A 15,640-nucleotide genomic window follows, 5' to 3' on the forward strand; every position below is an offset into this window, starting at 1 on the left:
CAGATTCATTAATCCTTTTTCTCAAAACTCTAATTTCTCTTTTATTCCCTTATCTTTCAGGGATTTATCTTCGTCTCAAATTATTGTGCGAGGGAGACGTCTTGCAACCAATGAGTGGTTGAATCACTCGAGTGAAGAGTGAGAAATGAGAATCTTAAATCAATCAAGAAAGTGATTGAATTCCATTTAGACAAGAGAAATTTCCAACATGAAATAGATTAAAAAAAAATTGTAGTTCAACACATAAAAAATGAAAGAAATTTACCCCATGCCTCAACAAATATACCTCGAGTCCTTGACCCTTTAAAAATCAAAAAGTGTCAATTTTGAATATGAAGAATTTTCACAACTACACGAGTAATTTGATGTATATTATTTATCGAAACATTCTTTTACAATTGATTCGGAAAGTAAGTTTGTTCACCAAATTACTTTTTTTTTCCTTTTCGAATTGTTTAGCGGATTATTTTTTTTTTAAAATCATAAAATATTCTGAAATGCATTAGAGTTCATTAAAGAGTAATTTTAAAATATTCTGAAATGCATTGAAGAAAGGTTTAAACAAAATACTATTAATGTTGATTAAAATAGAGTTTTCTAAATATTTACTCAAATTTTAATTGTTAATGAATCATAAGTTCTTTTAAATTAAAATTTACTCTATTTATAAATAAAAGTATTTATAAAAATATAACTTCTTGCAAATAATGAATAGAGATCGAAGTGATAAGAAGTTATATGAAAAAAAATTATACTTATAATTATTAAAAAAAAAAGTTAAAATAAATAAAATAAAATATGAGATAAATATATATCATTTACTTTTCTTAACTTATATTAACTATGAATTAAATTAGTTTTAGATTTGAATTATGAGTAAATTTCTAGAAATCTTTAAATTAAATGCATAATTATATGAAAAAATTGTAACAAAAATCAAATAATTATGTTTTGATATACAAATTGAATAACAAATTGAACCATTCAAGAAATTTAATTGTCTAATGATTTTTCCTAGATGTAATAAAAAAGAGGGGTCCATTTTACTTACAAAAGAAAAAGAAGGGACCCATGATTTCAAATTTCAGTTTGTATGAAAGGTTTGTTACCGTTGGTGAAGAATCATATGTCCTAGACTTAAACCTTAAAGGGGCAATTTTTGAACCGTGGAGGTGGAAGGATGGGCACTTGTTGAAAAAGGTATTCTCATTCTCACCCTACAAAATAAATACTATTAAAAAGGTACACATGATGTTCCCTCTTATCATTTCATTTTTTGGGTGTACAAATTCTTTTATATAGTTTCTTTTTTCTTTTGTAGTTATGTAGATAGATAAGAATATTTGATGTGATACATTTTAACAAAAATAATCAAAGTCCTCGTTATTAAGTTTGGTTATATTTATTAAAATTAAAAAATATATATAATAATTAATTTTTAAAAAATTTGACATTTAATGAAATATTAGAGCATAAATAATTGTTTAATTTTATAATCTACCCACGGTAAATATTCGGGTGAACCACAAAATTGAATTAAAGACGATAAAAAAATGAATTTGAATATGCGTATATTTACTAAAAATTATAAGCATTAGATAGAAGAATTATCAAATATTTTGTTTAATTTCTACTATTTTATTCAATGTAAGATTTTTCGTTCACACTTCACAAATTAATATAATTTTCAACTGAGATCATATGACCAAAGTGTTAGTCATTCAATAAATAGTATTTTTGATAATCTAAAAATTATTTAATTAATTATTTTTTATATAATTTTCAATTGAGATTCTATGATCAAAGGGTTAATCATTCAATGAATAGTACTTTTGATAATCTAAAAATTATTTAATTTAGCAATTTAATTAATTAATTTTTTATATGTCTATAATCCAAACACTTTATAATATCACCCTATTGTATTATTTTTGAAAATATGAAAATAAATATTCATAAAGCTGAATTTAAAAAAATATATACTTATTATCCATATAAATTAAATATTTAACAATATAATGCTCCAAAAAAAAATATATTTAACAATATAACACATTATTCTGAATTACAATGAATTTTTCAAAATCACATCAAAATTTTAAAAAAATATTTATTATACGTAAGATCGGATAGATTCATGGTTTATTCTTTGTGGACAACATTTATTTATATATTTATTTTTATATTTAAAAATTAATAATTAAAAAAGTACATTATATTTAAAATTGATTATTTAAAAATGCAAATTGTGCAAGAGTTCAAAATTTTATATAGGATCTCTTTGACGGTGGCTGATAATATATCTATAACAATTTCTCATATTTTGCAACTAGAAATCTCTATGAAACCAATGATGAAAAGGTAGCATTTATGATGATCCTAGGGTTAGTTGGTGGTGCATAGTGGAATTTAGTGTTGATTCATTGTCAACTCAAGCAGCAAACAACGGAAAAATTGAAAAGAAGGTCTCATAAATGAAACATACTCTGAAATGTCAAAGGATATAATAGATGGAGTAGTGCCTAAAAATTTTCAAATTTCAAAATACAATACAAGTATCTTGTGATATCATTATAGGTTTTTCATTCTTAGATATACTTTCCTTCCCAATTAATACACAAAGATACATTTCTTTTCCCATTCTCTCCTTCAATTTTTCATAGCTCAAGACTCTGTTACTTTTATGTATAAGCAAGGAATCTCATTAAAATTACCCATTTTTTAATTTATAATTAACAACCTTGGGTTGCAAACAAGACCCTCTAGCCAAATTTAGTTAATTATTGTATTTATCTTTTGAAAGAGATAAAAGTAATTTAAAAATATAAATTGGTTTTGAGTTGAGTTTTACTTAGTTGATTTAATATTATCCTAAAATTATTTTTTATTCTAAATTTTATTTTTTATCTCAATTTTGTTTTGGAATACATTTTTATAATGTAAAACAATCACAAACAATTTTATGTCACTTTTGCTTATTATTATTAAATCAAATAGTTTTTGTTATGATCTAACAATTAAATGTGTTGTAAATTAAGTTTTTTTCATAATTACAGAAATATTTAATGTGTATATATTCAAATTTAGATTTTTTTTTTTAAATATTATAATTTAAAGTGTACGATTTCCATCACTAAGTTATTTGACATTTAAAAAATTAATTTAATTCAACTTAAAGCTAAAATTATTTTTGCAAAATAAAATATCAAATTATTATTTCACTTAAAAAAAAAAGGCATTCCTAAATAACTCCCTTCCCTTATATTAAAATGATTCGGTCAAATTAATATAATCATTTACTAACAATAAAAAAAAATTAAATTGATGGTAAGTAATTCAATAAATAAATAAATAAATAAATAAATAAATAAATAAGTATACATATCAATTCAACAATTTAATGGATTAGGATTTTTTAAAATATTCATAATTTTTATGAGTATTCATAAATATTATGACATTTACTATTTAATTTTTTTATCTTTAAATAAAATGATAATACTAAATATTCTCACATAAATTATATTAATATTAAACTTAGAAATATCGGTTTTTATCTATAAAATTTGCACACTAATAAATTATTATTGTGATAGAATTATACATACATACATGAATATGATTATATGAGTATGGTTAGGTTGATATGAAATTGGATGTTATTAATAAATATTTATTATTTTCCTAAAATATCGTATAAGGGCAATATCGGAACTCAAAGTTTGTTGCTTTCTTTCTTTCGTATATAAAGTCCATGTTCGTGAGAAAGACATACAAACAGAGAACCAAAACAAAAAAGAGAGAAACAGAGCAAGAAACAGAATTCAAAAACAAACGCAAAAACTTTAACAAAAAAAAAAACATCATTCGTTGCAACGGTTTGAAAAACATGGAAGAAATCGTGTTACTGGTCGATGATTTGAAGCTACTTTCAGGAATTTCTCGCTGTAGAATTTGCCATGAAGAAGAGTTCGAAACCACCGAAACCTTGGAAGCACCATGTTCTTGTTCCGGAACCGTTAAGGTAAAAAAACATATAGTTTATTGATTAATCAACTGTTATAACTTAATAGCTTATGCTCTTTTTTTTTTAATTTTGATTAATAAGTAATAACTAATAAGTGCTTTTTTTTTCAGTTTGCTCATAGAGATTGTATACAAAGATGGTGTAACGAAAAAGGAAATATAATTTGTGAAATATGTCTCCAGGTAAATATGATGATTTAAGATTATTCAGTTTTCTTTCTTCTTTTGCACCCTTCATATAACGTTTCTGTTTTAACATGTTTTAATTTATTTTTATTTTTATTTTATTTACTTAATGTTATTGGTAATTTATTTTTTGTTTCTAAATATAAAAAATAAAGGAAGAAAGAGTTATCTGTTTGGACACGTATTTTGTCATCGATAGAAATTATGTTATGACGTAAATTGGATGGGCTTCTCTATCTGATTTTGACTTCTTTGAAACGTTCATAAACTTCTTTCTTGTTTTCTTTATTCATTTAGTTTTTGTCTTTTTCTTACCTTAGCTTAAAATTAAAATCGATCTATTTTAGTATATGATGTGTATATAAAGCTTATTTGTTTGTTGGGTTTTTTTAGATATAAAGTTTATAGATTAAATAAAAATATAACTTTTTTTTGTTTTAATAGTTTAGTTTCTAAATATAAAAGATACGTGTATAATTTGTTGAGCTAAAATTGATAATTGTTTTTGCAGCAATATGAACCTGGATATACAACTCTTCCAAAGAAGTCAGAGATAAATGATGAAGCAATGTCCATAAGGTACTTTACCGCGTTTAATAATTCAATTGAAAATAGCTTTGAACTGATTATTTTATTTTATTTAATCAATCTTTTCACATTCATACGTCTTAGCTACACATGAAGGAGCGACTATATTATATAATTTTGGTGTTGCGTATTAATTGACTTAATATTTTCTTCCCTATCCTTCAAAGTAACACATTATAATAAATAACTTTTTAATATTTTCAGGGTAGAGGAAGAAGCTTCAGACGCAAGAGAAAATATGGTGGAAGGAACTGTAATAGAAAGTGATTATTCAGAATGCAGCTCTACTGCTGACAGAAGTGCAACTCACTGTCGATCACTTGCAATAGCTGTAAGCACTATTTGCATTTTCTTATAGGAGTAATAAATAAATAAACATAATTCTTAATTAAATTCATATTATTTTCAAAATTTTATTGAAAGTAACGGTCAATATTGACTAAGGTTGATTGCAATTGCCATCTGGAATTTTCTGAACAAATATTGACTTAATCAAAATAACTTGGATTTTTTCTTCTGCAGTTTACAGTTGTGTTATTGGTAAGACATTGTCTTGTAGTGCCTACAAGTGGAGCTGAAGATTACCCATTTACACCTCTTACAGTGAGTAGTGTTTTACTTTTAAATGTAAAGAAACGTAAGATATGAAATGAATCAATGCTTGTGGATAACCGAACTAATGGTATTTTATTTAACTAATTTTGTGGTAGGTCATTGTACTAAAGGCTCTTGGAATTATTATACCCATGTACTTAGTTACAAAGACAATTGGAGCCATTCAGAATACTATTCGGTGCTATCGAGGTTCTGAATATGACACATCCCTTCCTGAGGAAAATGACAGAAATGATGCAACTCACCAAGAAAATTTAATACATTCATAAATTATTTACTTTAATGTGTATCAGAGTATCATGAATGATGATGCTTGTTAAATTTCAAAATTTTCTGGCATAAATATAGACAATTGATTTCTGATCAAAATACATCTTCAGATCTTCCCTTACCTATTGCAGTATGCAATCTCTTTCATCACTTTCACTGCAACTATTTACAACCAACAAAACAGATCGATTTGTTGGGAAACCATAATATACAAATTCCAACCCAGCTATACCTAACAGGTTTGAAATCAACATAAATTATGACCATATCATTTTTCTATCCATTTCTGGATTCTCAAATATAATATCTTGAAATAGTTTTAACATTGTTGTAGAAGCTTTCTTGCTTTATGTTGAAGCTTCATTAGGGAACGATCAGAAACGGCCTCCTCACAACTCAAATTTGTAGCAGCATTATTCAATTTTTGTACCACTCCTATTATCTTATCGACCCAACTTTGATTCAAACAGTTTGTTTCAGAAGTCACGTTTCTGTATTTTCCATAACTAGCCTCAAATTCTTTGGACTTAGCAGCGGCCTTCTGAAGCACAGAAGTAGGTAGTCCTGAAATAAAATAGAGGCAGGGTTTAATACTGTTAAGAATTGGGACTCTTAACAAATACATTCATAACAATCAGCATAATTAGCATTTCACACAAATTATTTTCCAAAGTGATGGAAAAGACTTGCGTTGACTCATTTTGATATGTAATTTGCAAGATTGTCAACCCAAGCTTAAGCTTTAAAAAAACCTTAAATATAGCAAGGCTTCAATAAACTAAAAATTAATGCAACAGGCGGTTTTTGGATGTTAAGCGAAATAATGTTTATGATAGTTCAAAACAGCAAGATAACATACCGGCTAATCGAGCAACATTAACACCATAGCTCTTGGGGCAAGCACCAGGAGTCAACCTGTAAAGAAAGGTGACTTCGTCCAAACCTTCATTTCCACTACCAACTTGGCATGCCATGTGAGAAAGACAGACCTTAACAACAAATGCATGAAAAGCCAACTCCAATTATAATTATGTTCTCAAACACTAGCAAAAACGAAAGGTAGAACAAACTACTACACTAGAATGTAAGATTTCTATAGCATATGATATCTATATAGGTCAAAACTGTATACTTTATAGAAAGTCACTTACATCAATATATTTAAGTATTCAAAGATACAAGCATTGAAGGGCAATTAAATACTCGAGTGATGATTATACAGGATAAAAAACTGGGTATACCTTGGGATCTTTGTCATGATCTATAGCTAATCGATGATAGTGTGTAGAAAACAATCCACGACACTGCACCCTTCGTACAAGATGTTCTAATACAGATTCCCTGCCAAAAAATTTAAAACACAAAGCATAATCTGAGATGGACTCGCCAGTAGTTCGAAATCAATCATGAATACTGACACCACTAGGAAACAAATGCAATCCCACAGACACTTACGCAATAGCCTGTCCATCAGATGTTGAGGTCCCACGACCAAGCTCATCCAGAGCCACCAATGAGTTTCGAGTGGCTGATGACTGTATCCATCATAAAAATTAGTCAGGTCAAGTAATACAATTGTTTAAACTTGCTGTTTAGGAACGTATTCAGCAGCCTATATAATAAATGAACATATTGACCTAAACCAATAAAGATGAGACTCTAAACATGTCTTGTTGTATGCTTGAATAATCAAGTTACACATGCTACAAGGTAAAGTGATACTCAAAGGACCATCTTACCAGCATTGTTGCAGTTTCTGAAAGCTCAGTTAAAAATGTACTTTGGCCAGCCATGATATTATCTCTGGCACCCATCCGAACAAAAATTCGGTCCACAGGAGACAATTCAAAACTTTCTGCAGGGACATCAGCCCCTACCTGCGTAAGAAATTAAATGACTAACTTCAATGGGAAAAGACAAGCTTATTCTAGACAAGCCTCAAAGGGATGAGGTTCCATCTTACCACATAATTTCCCTCTCCGACAGGCCAAAGGATAAATATCAAATGCAAAAAGTAAGTTGACAAAAAAAAAATTACCTGGGCCAAAATCACAGCCATGCAAACTTGCCGAAGAAGAGTTGACTTCCCACCCATGTTAGGACCAGTAAGAAGAATAAAGGAGGCCTGATCTGGACCACCAATGGTTATGTCATTAGGTACAAAGGCACCTTTTCCTAGGGAATCACTCCTAAGAACTGGGTGTCCAAGCCCTTTAGCATAGATGTATGGCGCGTCATTTGTACATGACGTCCCAACAAAATTTGGTCTGCATGTTGGTCCTTCATAGTAATCACTGACAATGGCTAAATTGATCAAAACATCCAATTCTGCAATTTGTAAATGCAACATCTAGTTTAAGCCATGTAAAAGAATAAAACTTCAATTTTCTATCTAAAAAAAAAACATAAAATTTCATCATTTTAAAACTTAAAAGAAAAGGTAAGAACAGAATCAAGGTAGGGGGGAGGAGAACTTAGTTTCAGCTGAAGAAATATAGGTTTTAACAACCAGCATCATACAAAGCTGAAAACAGGGAAGCATGTGCTTCAAAAAAAGGTTCGCTCATACCAGCAGTTGCATGCACCAGCTGCTTCCACTGAGTATGATGTTCACAAAAACGCTCAATCAGTCTCTGAAATGTACTTTTCAATAAGGTCTCCCTTTCAGATTCAGCATGGGAGAGCTCTTTCAAAAATACTTTAATATCTGGAGTCCAATACCTAGAGAAACCCTGCAAATGCGAGATTAAGAAAAAGAAACAAATTCCCTTATGCTTACAGTCACAAGTGTTGGCTATAATTTATGAAGAGCCAACCAACATGTTCACATGGATTATACTTTTAATCACTAGCAACATAAATAATAATATATTCTTGCATTCTATTCAAACAATTTTCAGAGCATGGCCTTCTTACTTTCTTGGATGAACGCAGCTCATAATCATGAGGAATATTCTGAGACAAATTTTCAGGCACTTCCAATAGGTATGTGTCCTTTCCAACATCGACATAAGAGATCTGTCACAGACAAATAAGAACATTCAAAAACTGATTTATGTGCTATAATAAGACCGAAGTATTGTCATTCTAGGTATGTCTTACTGATGTGCATCCAAGTAATTCCTTTTGTTCCTTGAGATGCTTTAATAAACTGGACTCAATCTCTCTAACTGCCTTAGAAGCTGAATCATACTCTATGTCAGCTCCATCATGAGGTATTATACGGCCGGAGCTATTGGCTTCCACCCAATCAAAAGCACCTTTGAAATGATTCAGATCCATGCTGACATCAGGAAGACCTTTGCCTACAGTTCACAATACTCAATGAATCAAGCAATAGCTGCAGAGTTGTTTCACATTATATTTATTTATGGCGATAATTTTACCAGGTGTTAAAAGATAACTAAGTTGTCTAGATTCGACATCATTTAAAATGCCACCGAGTGCCAAGCAAGCTTGTGCCATTAGTTCAAGACCGCGCAGAGCTGAAATAAACTCTTGCAATTGTTTCTTTGCTGAATCCTCATACAGAACCACTTTATTAGCATTCCTTCCACTAGCATCACTGCATTCATGAAAATCAAGGAGCATAAATATTTTAGAAGACAATGTCAATCCCTATTTCTGTAAATAATATCACACATAGCAGTTGCACAAATATATTTTACCTTGAAGATAACACCCGTGCAAGCAACCGCTCCATGTCAGGTAGCTTTGATAATGCTTTTCGAAATTCTAGCGCATGAGGTAGATTCACTCCCTTAAAAGTAAATCATATATTAATGATTGACAAAATGCATTGATTTAGTATCTGATGAATATGATAAGTTCAGTCTAGCCAAGTATGTTAGCACATGTTGAAACTGTATATTACAGATAACTCTTCTATCTACATTAGTTTGAAAGCAAAACAGACAGAAAAGCATAAGATTTCCTAGACAAGCTTAAAATGCTCCATATTGTATTGCTGGACGCAACAAACCAAACAAACTGATAGGAATCTACAAGTCCAAAAAGAGGTGCAAAAAGTTTTAAACAAGAGCATGCAATAGTGGGACAAATTAAAAAGAAAGAAAAAGCCGAATAGAACAAATTAGTTTAGCTGACATGAAAAAAAATCTAAAAGTTTTGGATCCCTGCTTGGTTTACCTAGTGTAAATAGCAAAAGGGCCCCTAGCGGATTCACTGTTTCTTAAAGGATATCAGAGTCAAAAACAAAATGCATGGTTGGGGAATGTACCTTCAAACCTGCAACGGCCTCCTGGCGTTCCTTAATTGACTCAACACGACATAACGGTCTTGCAAGCCATGACTTTAGCAGTCTTTTCCCAAATGCCGTAACACATTGGTTTAATTGAGCATAGAGCGTGCTACACAAAAATCATCGTGTCAGTGAAATATAAACATATATTACCCATTAACAAAGAGTGTACATAAATCCAAAGTAAAGTATACCCTGAAGAGTCTCCATTTCTGTTATTCTCAAATATCTCAAGATTCTCTAGGGCTACTGCATCAAGAACCATGTAAGGTTTTGAAGCAAGACCCCCGAAAACAGAACATGGAAGCAACTCATACTGCGCAAATCTAAGAATCTGCTCATCTAGGAAAGCCTGTTTCAAATAATAGATAGCACCACCAAGTGCTGAGAGTGCACTACTGCTGTCTTGTCCTGTTTTTACCAGCTCCAGTAAAACATCTGGAAGACAATCTAACCCACCATCTTGAACACTAACATCATTATTGTGCCCATAAATTCTCTTCAATTGATCCAAAGTTTTATCAGCATCCCAGAATTCCACAGTTGGAATTAACTCATTCACTAGAGGGTTTCTGGTGTGTTTCAGCAGTACCCTTTCTGTTTCAGGGCTTAGTAGTTTAGCAGGTTTCACAATTTCAACTGGTCTGATCTCAGACAAGATAGAACACAAGGCACTGCACTCTGAGTCATCGTTGAACTGCCATATATAAGTGATGACAAATGTAATTAGAAGATTAATTAGGTCTGTATTTAGTAGTATGATATTTAAAAATTGTTATATTCTCTAAAACAATGGGAGGAAGAATTGAAGCAAACAAAGAAATAATGAAAATTTGAGCAAATTTACAGAATCCTAAACAATTAACACAGATTAATTTACCAACAAAGTTTTGAAAACTATTCCTCCTAAAATTTACAGAACTTGCCAAAAATCAAAAGTTAGATGATATCAAGAGATCTCGCCAAAATATTATGGATGAGTTTATATCTACAGAAATTTTGCCTGAGAATTTGAATACATAATCATACCTGCCCAAGAATGACTCTGCTTGTGGCAACATCAACTACACAAACACCGTAGGTGCGCTCTGAAATTTCATTTGGATGGTTCTCATGGCACTCAGTCAATGCCATTAAATATGCAGCTTCAGGATGTGTTGCCATAAACTCCCCATCCGTTAATGTGCCTTTTGAAACCACTGCACATATTTCCCGTCTCACAACCTAGAAGGCATCGAAACGTCGAGATTATATATCATTGTTCCTCTACTAACACGGGTTAGAAAGAAAAATAAATTTGTAAAATAAAAAAGATACAAAATTCTACTTAAAATTGACAGCAGGCACAGTATTCAAAAAAAGGTACAAATAAAACAATAACTTTTCTGGTTTAGGTGAGGTGTAATCAAACCTTATCTTTAGAGCCGTTCTTTTTGCGACGAAGCTCAAGCTGTTCAGGTGTTTCAGTCTGCTCTACAACAAGAACTCGATAACCCTGCCCATCGAAAGCAATTCAGTAAGTTTCTGCCCAGTAGGAAGTTGGCTAGTGGGACTTATTAATTAGGTTAGTAGGAGGTTAAATATGAAAAAAAGGCATTTATTTGACAAACCTTTCTAGCTAGTTTCTCTATATTTACTGAGAAATTTTTCTCTGGAAATCCACAGTGAGGTTGATCTCCCTAAAAGAGTCACATTTAAACCAATAAACATGCATGGTTCAGCATAAGCAAAAACAGCACCTTAGTATTCTAAAGAAAATCCATAACTCTAGTGTACTCATACTGACCTTCATATATTGTAAGTCAAGCTCTTTTGCTCCTATATGTGCATCCATTTCATAAAGCTCATAAAATTTACCCATCTGCTCCATTAAGAGGGGGAAATAAATAGTTTATTTAGTTGTAACGTGTAAGGAATGGACTAATGACACCAACAAAACTTAGCCAATTATAACCTTGAAAAACAAAACTTTGTCCATGTGTTTAGACTTGAAGTCCCACCATTGTTTCTGCATTCATCAAATGATCATATTAAGTGCATGTAACATAAAAAATTAAGTTAAATCGCACTACTTATCCAATAATTACCTGGCCATCTGACAAATTCCTCACAAAATCTGGAGACAAATATAGAGTTCTTGGGTCATAATTTTCATCTCCTGGACGCCTTCGCTTGGCATCCCTGCGATCTCTGTACCAAACAACATAAACACGTGCATCATATATAAAATTATAATAGAAACCTGCAAATTAAAGGCTTGAGAAATAGGCAATAACACCAGATAACTGCATACATACAAAATAGCAAGCAATACAAATTCCTTTAATAAATAAGTAGAGAATTATGGCATGGGGAGAGACTTGAACAAAATGCTACATTGCTAAAAACAGCACTCACTCTCTTAGAAAGCGAAACTTCTGAGCTTCACGGTGCGCAAATCTTTCAGACCTTTCAGCCGCATCATCAGTTGCAACATTGACTGCAACATCCAATGTCTTTTTAACTGCAAAATTCAAGATATGTTTTAAATTCTTAATTTTTTTTTTAAAAAAATCAATATATGTAACTAATTTGGCAAGTAAAATCTTCATCATCTAATGAACGAGAAGGTGCATTATGAAAGCGGTCAGTCATTAACGAAATGAAAAGACTAATAACTTATAAATAACTAATAATTTGTTCAGTAATCTTGTATATCATTGGAGAGAGGCTTCTAGAAACTCATTTACACAACCTTACAATTTATTTAATAAAAAAATATGACATTTACTATACTAAATTTGAAGCTTCCAATTTTAATGCTCACACCACCAACAAGGAACATGTGAAAAAAAGGTGTAAACAAAGGCAAACAAATAATATCCTAATATCATAAAACAGAGTTTCAAAAAACAAATATTGAGGGGTGGATTAACTTGGTAGCTCACCCTCCAAATTTTTCACAGGCTCCAATGGTGAGAGCTTAAGAGCCACACTGCTAACTTCATTTCCACTCTTGCTCTTTTTCATAGACTCCAATGGTGATAGCTTAACAGCTACACTATTAACTTCATTTCCACTCTTACTCTTTTTCATAGGCTCCAATTTCAATGCTTCACCATGTTTTCGCTTCTTCGGCTCAACCTTGCCGCCACTCTTTCCTTTAGCACTTTCTACAACAACCTCATTTTCTTCCTCCAGCTCCATATCCTCTTCCTCATCATCACCAGCGTCCTCCAATACAGCATTCTTCCCCCAATCTTCATCTCCCGAATCATCATCACCATCACCGTCATCATCAAGCTCTTCCGTTTCCTCTTTGGGACTTCCATCTACCTCAATATCCTCAATCACCATCTTCCTAATCGGAGACGAACCGCGACGCAAACGTTTAAGCTTCCTCGAAGAAGGATCCGGAAGCGGAAGCCACTCAAATTTCTCCTTGGATAGATCAACGCATTCCTCTTCGTCATCATCGTAGCGAATCCGATACTTGGAGGTAACGCTGTCAAACGATTTGACAATACCTTCGTACCAAGCATCATCTAACGGCCAATAAACCTTGATCCGTTTGCCGATGAAAGGAGAATGTGGAGGCGGTGTTGAATCTGTTGGTGTAGGAGAAGCGCCGATAACGAGACGAGGTTTGTGTGGTTTGGAATTGAGAGGTGAAGGTGTGGTTAGGGAAGGACTAGGGTTAGGGTTTATGCTAGGGTTAGGGTTAGGGTTAGGTTTTGGATTGGTTTTGGAGAGAATAGGAGAAGGGGAAGTGGTTTTGGTGAAGAATGCGGTGATTTGACGCTGTGGATTGACGAGAGGTGATCGGCCGTTGGTGTTACGACGGGAGGAAGACATTGTTGAGTTGCAGAGAAAGTGAGTGAGTGAGAGTGAAAGAAGATGAAAGGAACGGTAATATTAAAATGCGGTGGGTATTAGCGGGAAATGTTTATCGAGCATGGCGGGAAGGAATTTGCTGCCCTATGAGCTATGGCTAGATGAATGATTGTTTATTCAGCTACCAGCGGTCAGTGTTCGTTTTGCTTTTTATTTTTTTATTTAAAAAACATACATTTTGCAATTTCAATGATCAATTACAATTTCTAAAAAAAAAAAGAAATGTTAAAGAACCTGAAATATAAAATTTGTATTGAAAAAATAAAATTTTTAATTTTTAAATAATTAAATATATAATTCTAATGAATATGTTTTGTTTTATAACACGTGATTTTAGAGTTAACATTTTTTTTAAAGATTGTGATGTTGTGGGAAGTGTTTTGCTCCTTCTTCGGGTGAAAAAATGTGTATGCAAAGACAATGAGGTCAAAGTAATGAGTAGACATTTACCAAGTTGGATGATTAAGAGGGGAGTTGTATCTTATTTATACATTGGTTAAACTCTACTACATTATAGGCATTTAGCAAGTTGGATGATTAAGAGGAGAGTCGTCTCTTATTTATATATTGGTTAAACTCTACTACATTGTGTGTAGTTGTTAATTTTACTTAAAAGATTTTTAGAATTGATATTGGAAAGGACTTTGTTGTTGTAACTAACTATAAAATAAGTGGTAACATTTGTCTCATTTCAACTTTCTCTATGTAGCTCAAAATGGTCTAAGCACGCCAATGCTTTTAAATGTATATGTCTGATGTGTGTATTAATTTAAAGAGATGACTTTGGGGTAGATAAATGTGTTATGTCGTCTTAATATGTCGAGGTGAACACCTCATATATTGTAATTTGAGGCATCGTTATTGGGCATGTTTTATACTTTGAGTTGTGGACTTATTTGATAAATGGCTAGTGATATGTTTTGGTTTGGCAACTTATAATCATATCATTACACAAACTAATGTATCCTTAGTTAGTTGGTTTAAAAAATAGTGAAATTTAACCAAAACCACTTAGGTGAGACGGTAAGGGGTCTCTTCTGGCTTAACTAGAGATTTTGGGTTCAAATCCAGCCCTAGGCATGCAACAGTATTTGTGCGTAAAGGATACCCGATTTCTACCAAAAATTTAGTGAAATTTAGGGGTGTGGGGAATTGTGGTTAATTTTCTTAAATAGAGGTTTTGCAGATCTACATGAGATAGAAGTCTGTGAGGTGTGTAGGATTGTCACATCATTGTTTACTTGTGCTTGTAATCTATTTCGTGACACAAACACGTGTGTGTTGACTCGTTTGACTAACAATATGACTACTACTCTTTAAAGCCCGCCCAGGATCGTTAGATCCCTTGAATTTGTGTGTGTTGTAATGATCACAATGAATGAATAGGGGTCTATATTATTTGTTGATGAAGTGTTTCCCTTATTGGGTTTTGTTACTTTTTATCTTGCAATTCTACCACTCTTATCATCATCGATTTTTAAATTATTCATCTTTTGTTTCTACCATTTATGAGTTTTAGGCTTTCTTTCAAACCTTTAAGTATCTCGCGGTTTGTGTGATTCTTTGATCATGCACCTTAGTCGACACTCAATGCATACATTATGAACTTGTAAATACTTGTTTGCTGTGTTTTAAATACCATGGATAAGTGTGTCAAAATGTTTACAAACTAGCCAATTTTCCCAACTTGTCAACATTGGTGTTCTTACTTTCGGACACGTGGTTGATTGTAACCCTCGTGAACTTACACATAAGTTACTTGACTGTATTAAAATATTCAAGGATTGTTTTCTCTTTTTTCTTGATATCATTCTCTCACCT

At 31.8% G+C, this 15,640-nt stretch overlaps 2 protein-coding genes across 2 annotated transcripts; one reads left to right on the forward strand and one right to left on the reverse strand.

Annotated features, from left to right (window-relative positions):
* The first annotated feature begins 3,756 nt into the window (after nt 1–3,756).
* On the forward strand, nt 3,757–5,806 carry LOC131610424 (uncharacterized). Its single transcript, XM_058882369.1, has 6 exons — nt 3,757–4,024; nt 4,138–4,209; nt 4,724–4,791; nt 5,005–5,131; nt 5,323–5,403; nt 5,511–5,806. Exons 1-6 carry the CDS (start codon nt 3,890–3,892, stop codon nt 5,682–5,684), a joined length of 657 nt encoding a protein of 218 aa, XP_058738352.1. The 5' UTR covers nt 3,757–3,889; the 3' UTR covers nt 5,685–5,806.
* Nucleotides 5,807–5,943: 137 nt separating this feature from the next.
* On the reverse strand, nt 5,944–13,940 carry LOC131610422 (DNA mismatch repair protein MSH6). Its single transcript, XM_058882368.1, has 21 exons — nt 12,874–13,940; nt 12,344–12,449; nt 12,034–12,136; nt 11,901–11,954; nt 11,733–11,807; nt 11,557–11,625; nt 11,358–11,441; nt 10,976–11,170; nt 10,141–10,643; nt 9,926–10,055; nt 9,354–9,445; nt 9,072–9,250; nt 8,788–8,990; nt 8,602–8,703; nt 8,255–8,417; nt 7,724–8,013; nt 7,425–7,562; nt 7,141–7,220; nt 6,927–7,026; nt 6,545–6,674; nt 5,944–6,249 (listed from the first exon to the last, which is right to left on the reverse strand). Exons 1-21 carry the CDS (start codon nt 13,778–13,780, stop codon nt 6,005–6,007), a joined length of 3,948 nt encoding a protein of 1,315 aa, XP_058738351.1. The 5' UTR covers nt 13,781–13,940; the 3' UTR covers nt 5,944–6,004.
* Nucleotides 13,941–15,640: the final 1,700 nt, after the last annotated feature.

Source organism: Vicia villosa, linkage group LG6 (genome assembly GCF_029867415.1).
Source record: "Vicia villosa cultivar HV-30 ecotype Madison, WI linkage group LG6, Vvil1.0, whole genome shotgun sequence".
In the NCBI taxonomy this organism is placed as follows: domain Eukaryota; kingdom Viridiplantae; phylum Streptophyta; class Magnoliopsida; order Fabales; family Fabaceae; genus Vicia; species Vicia villosa.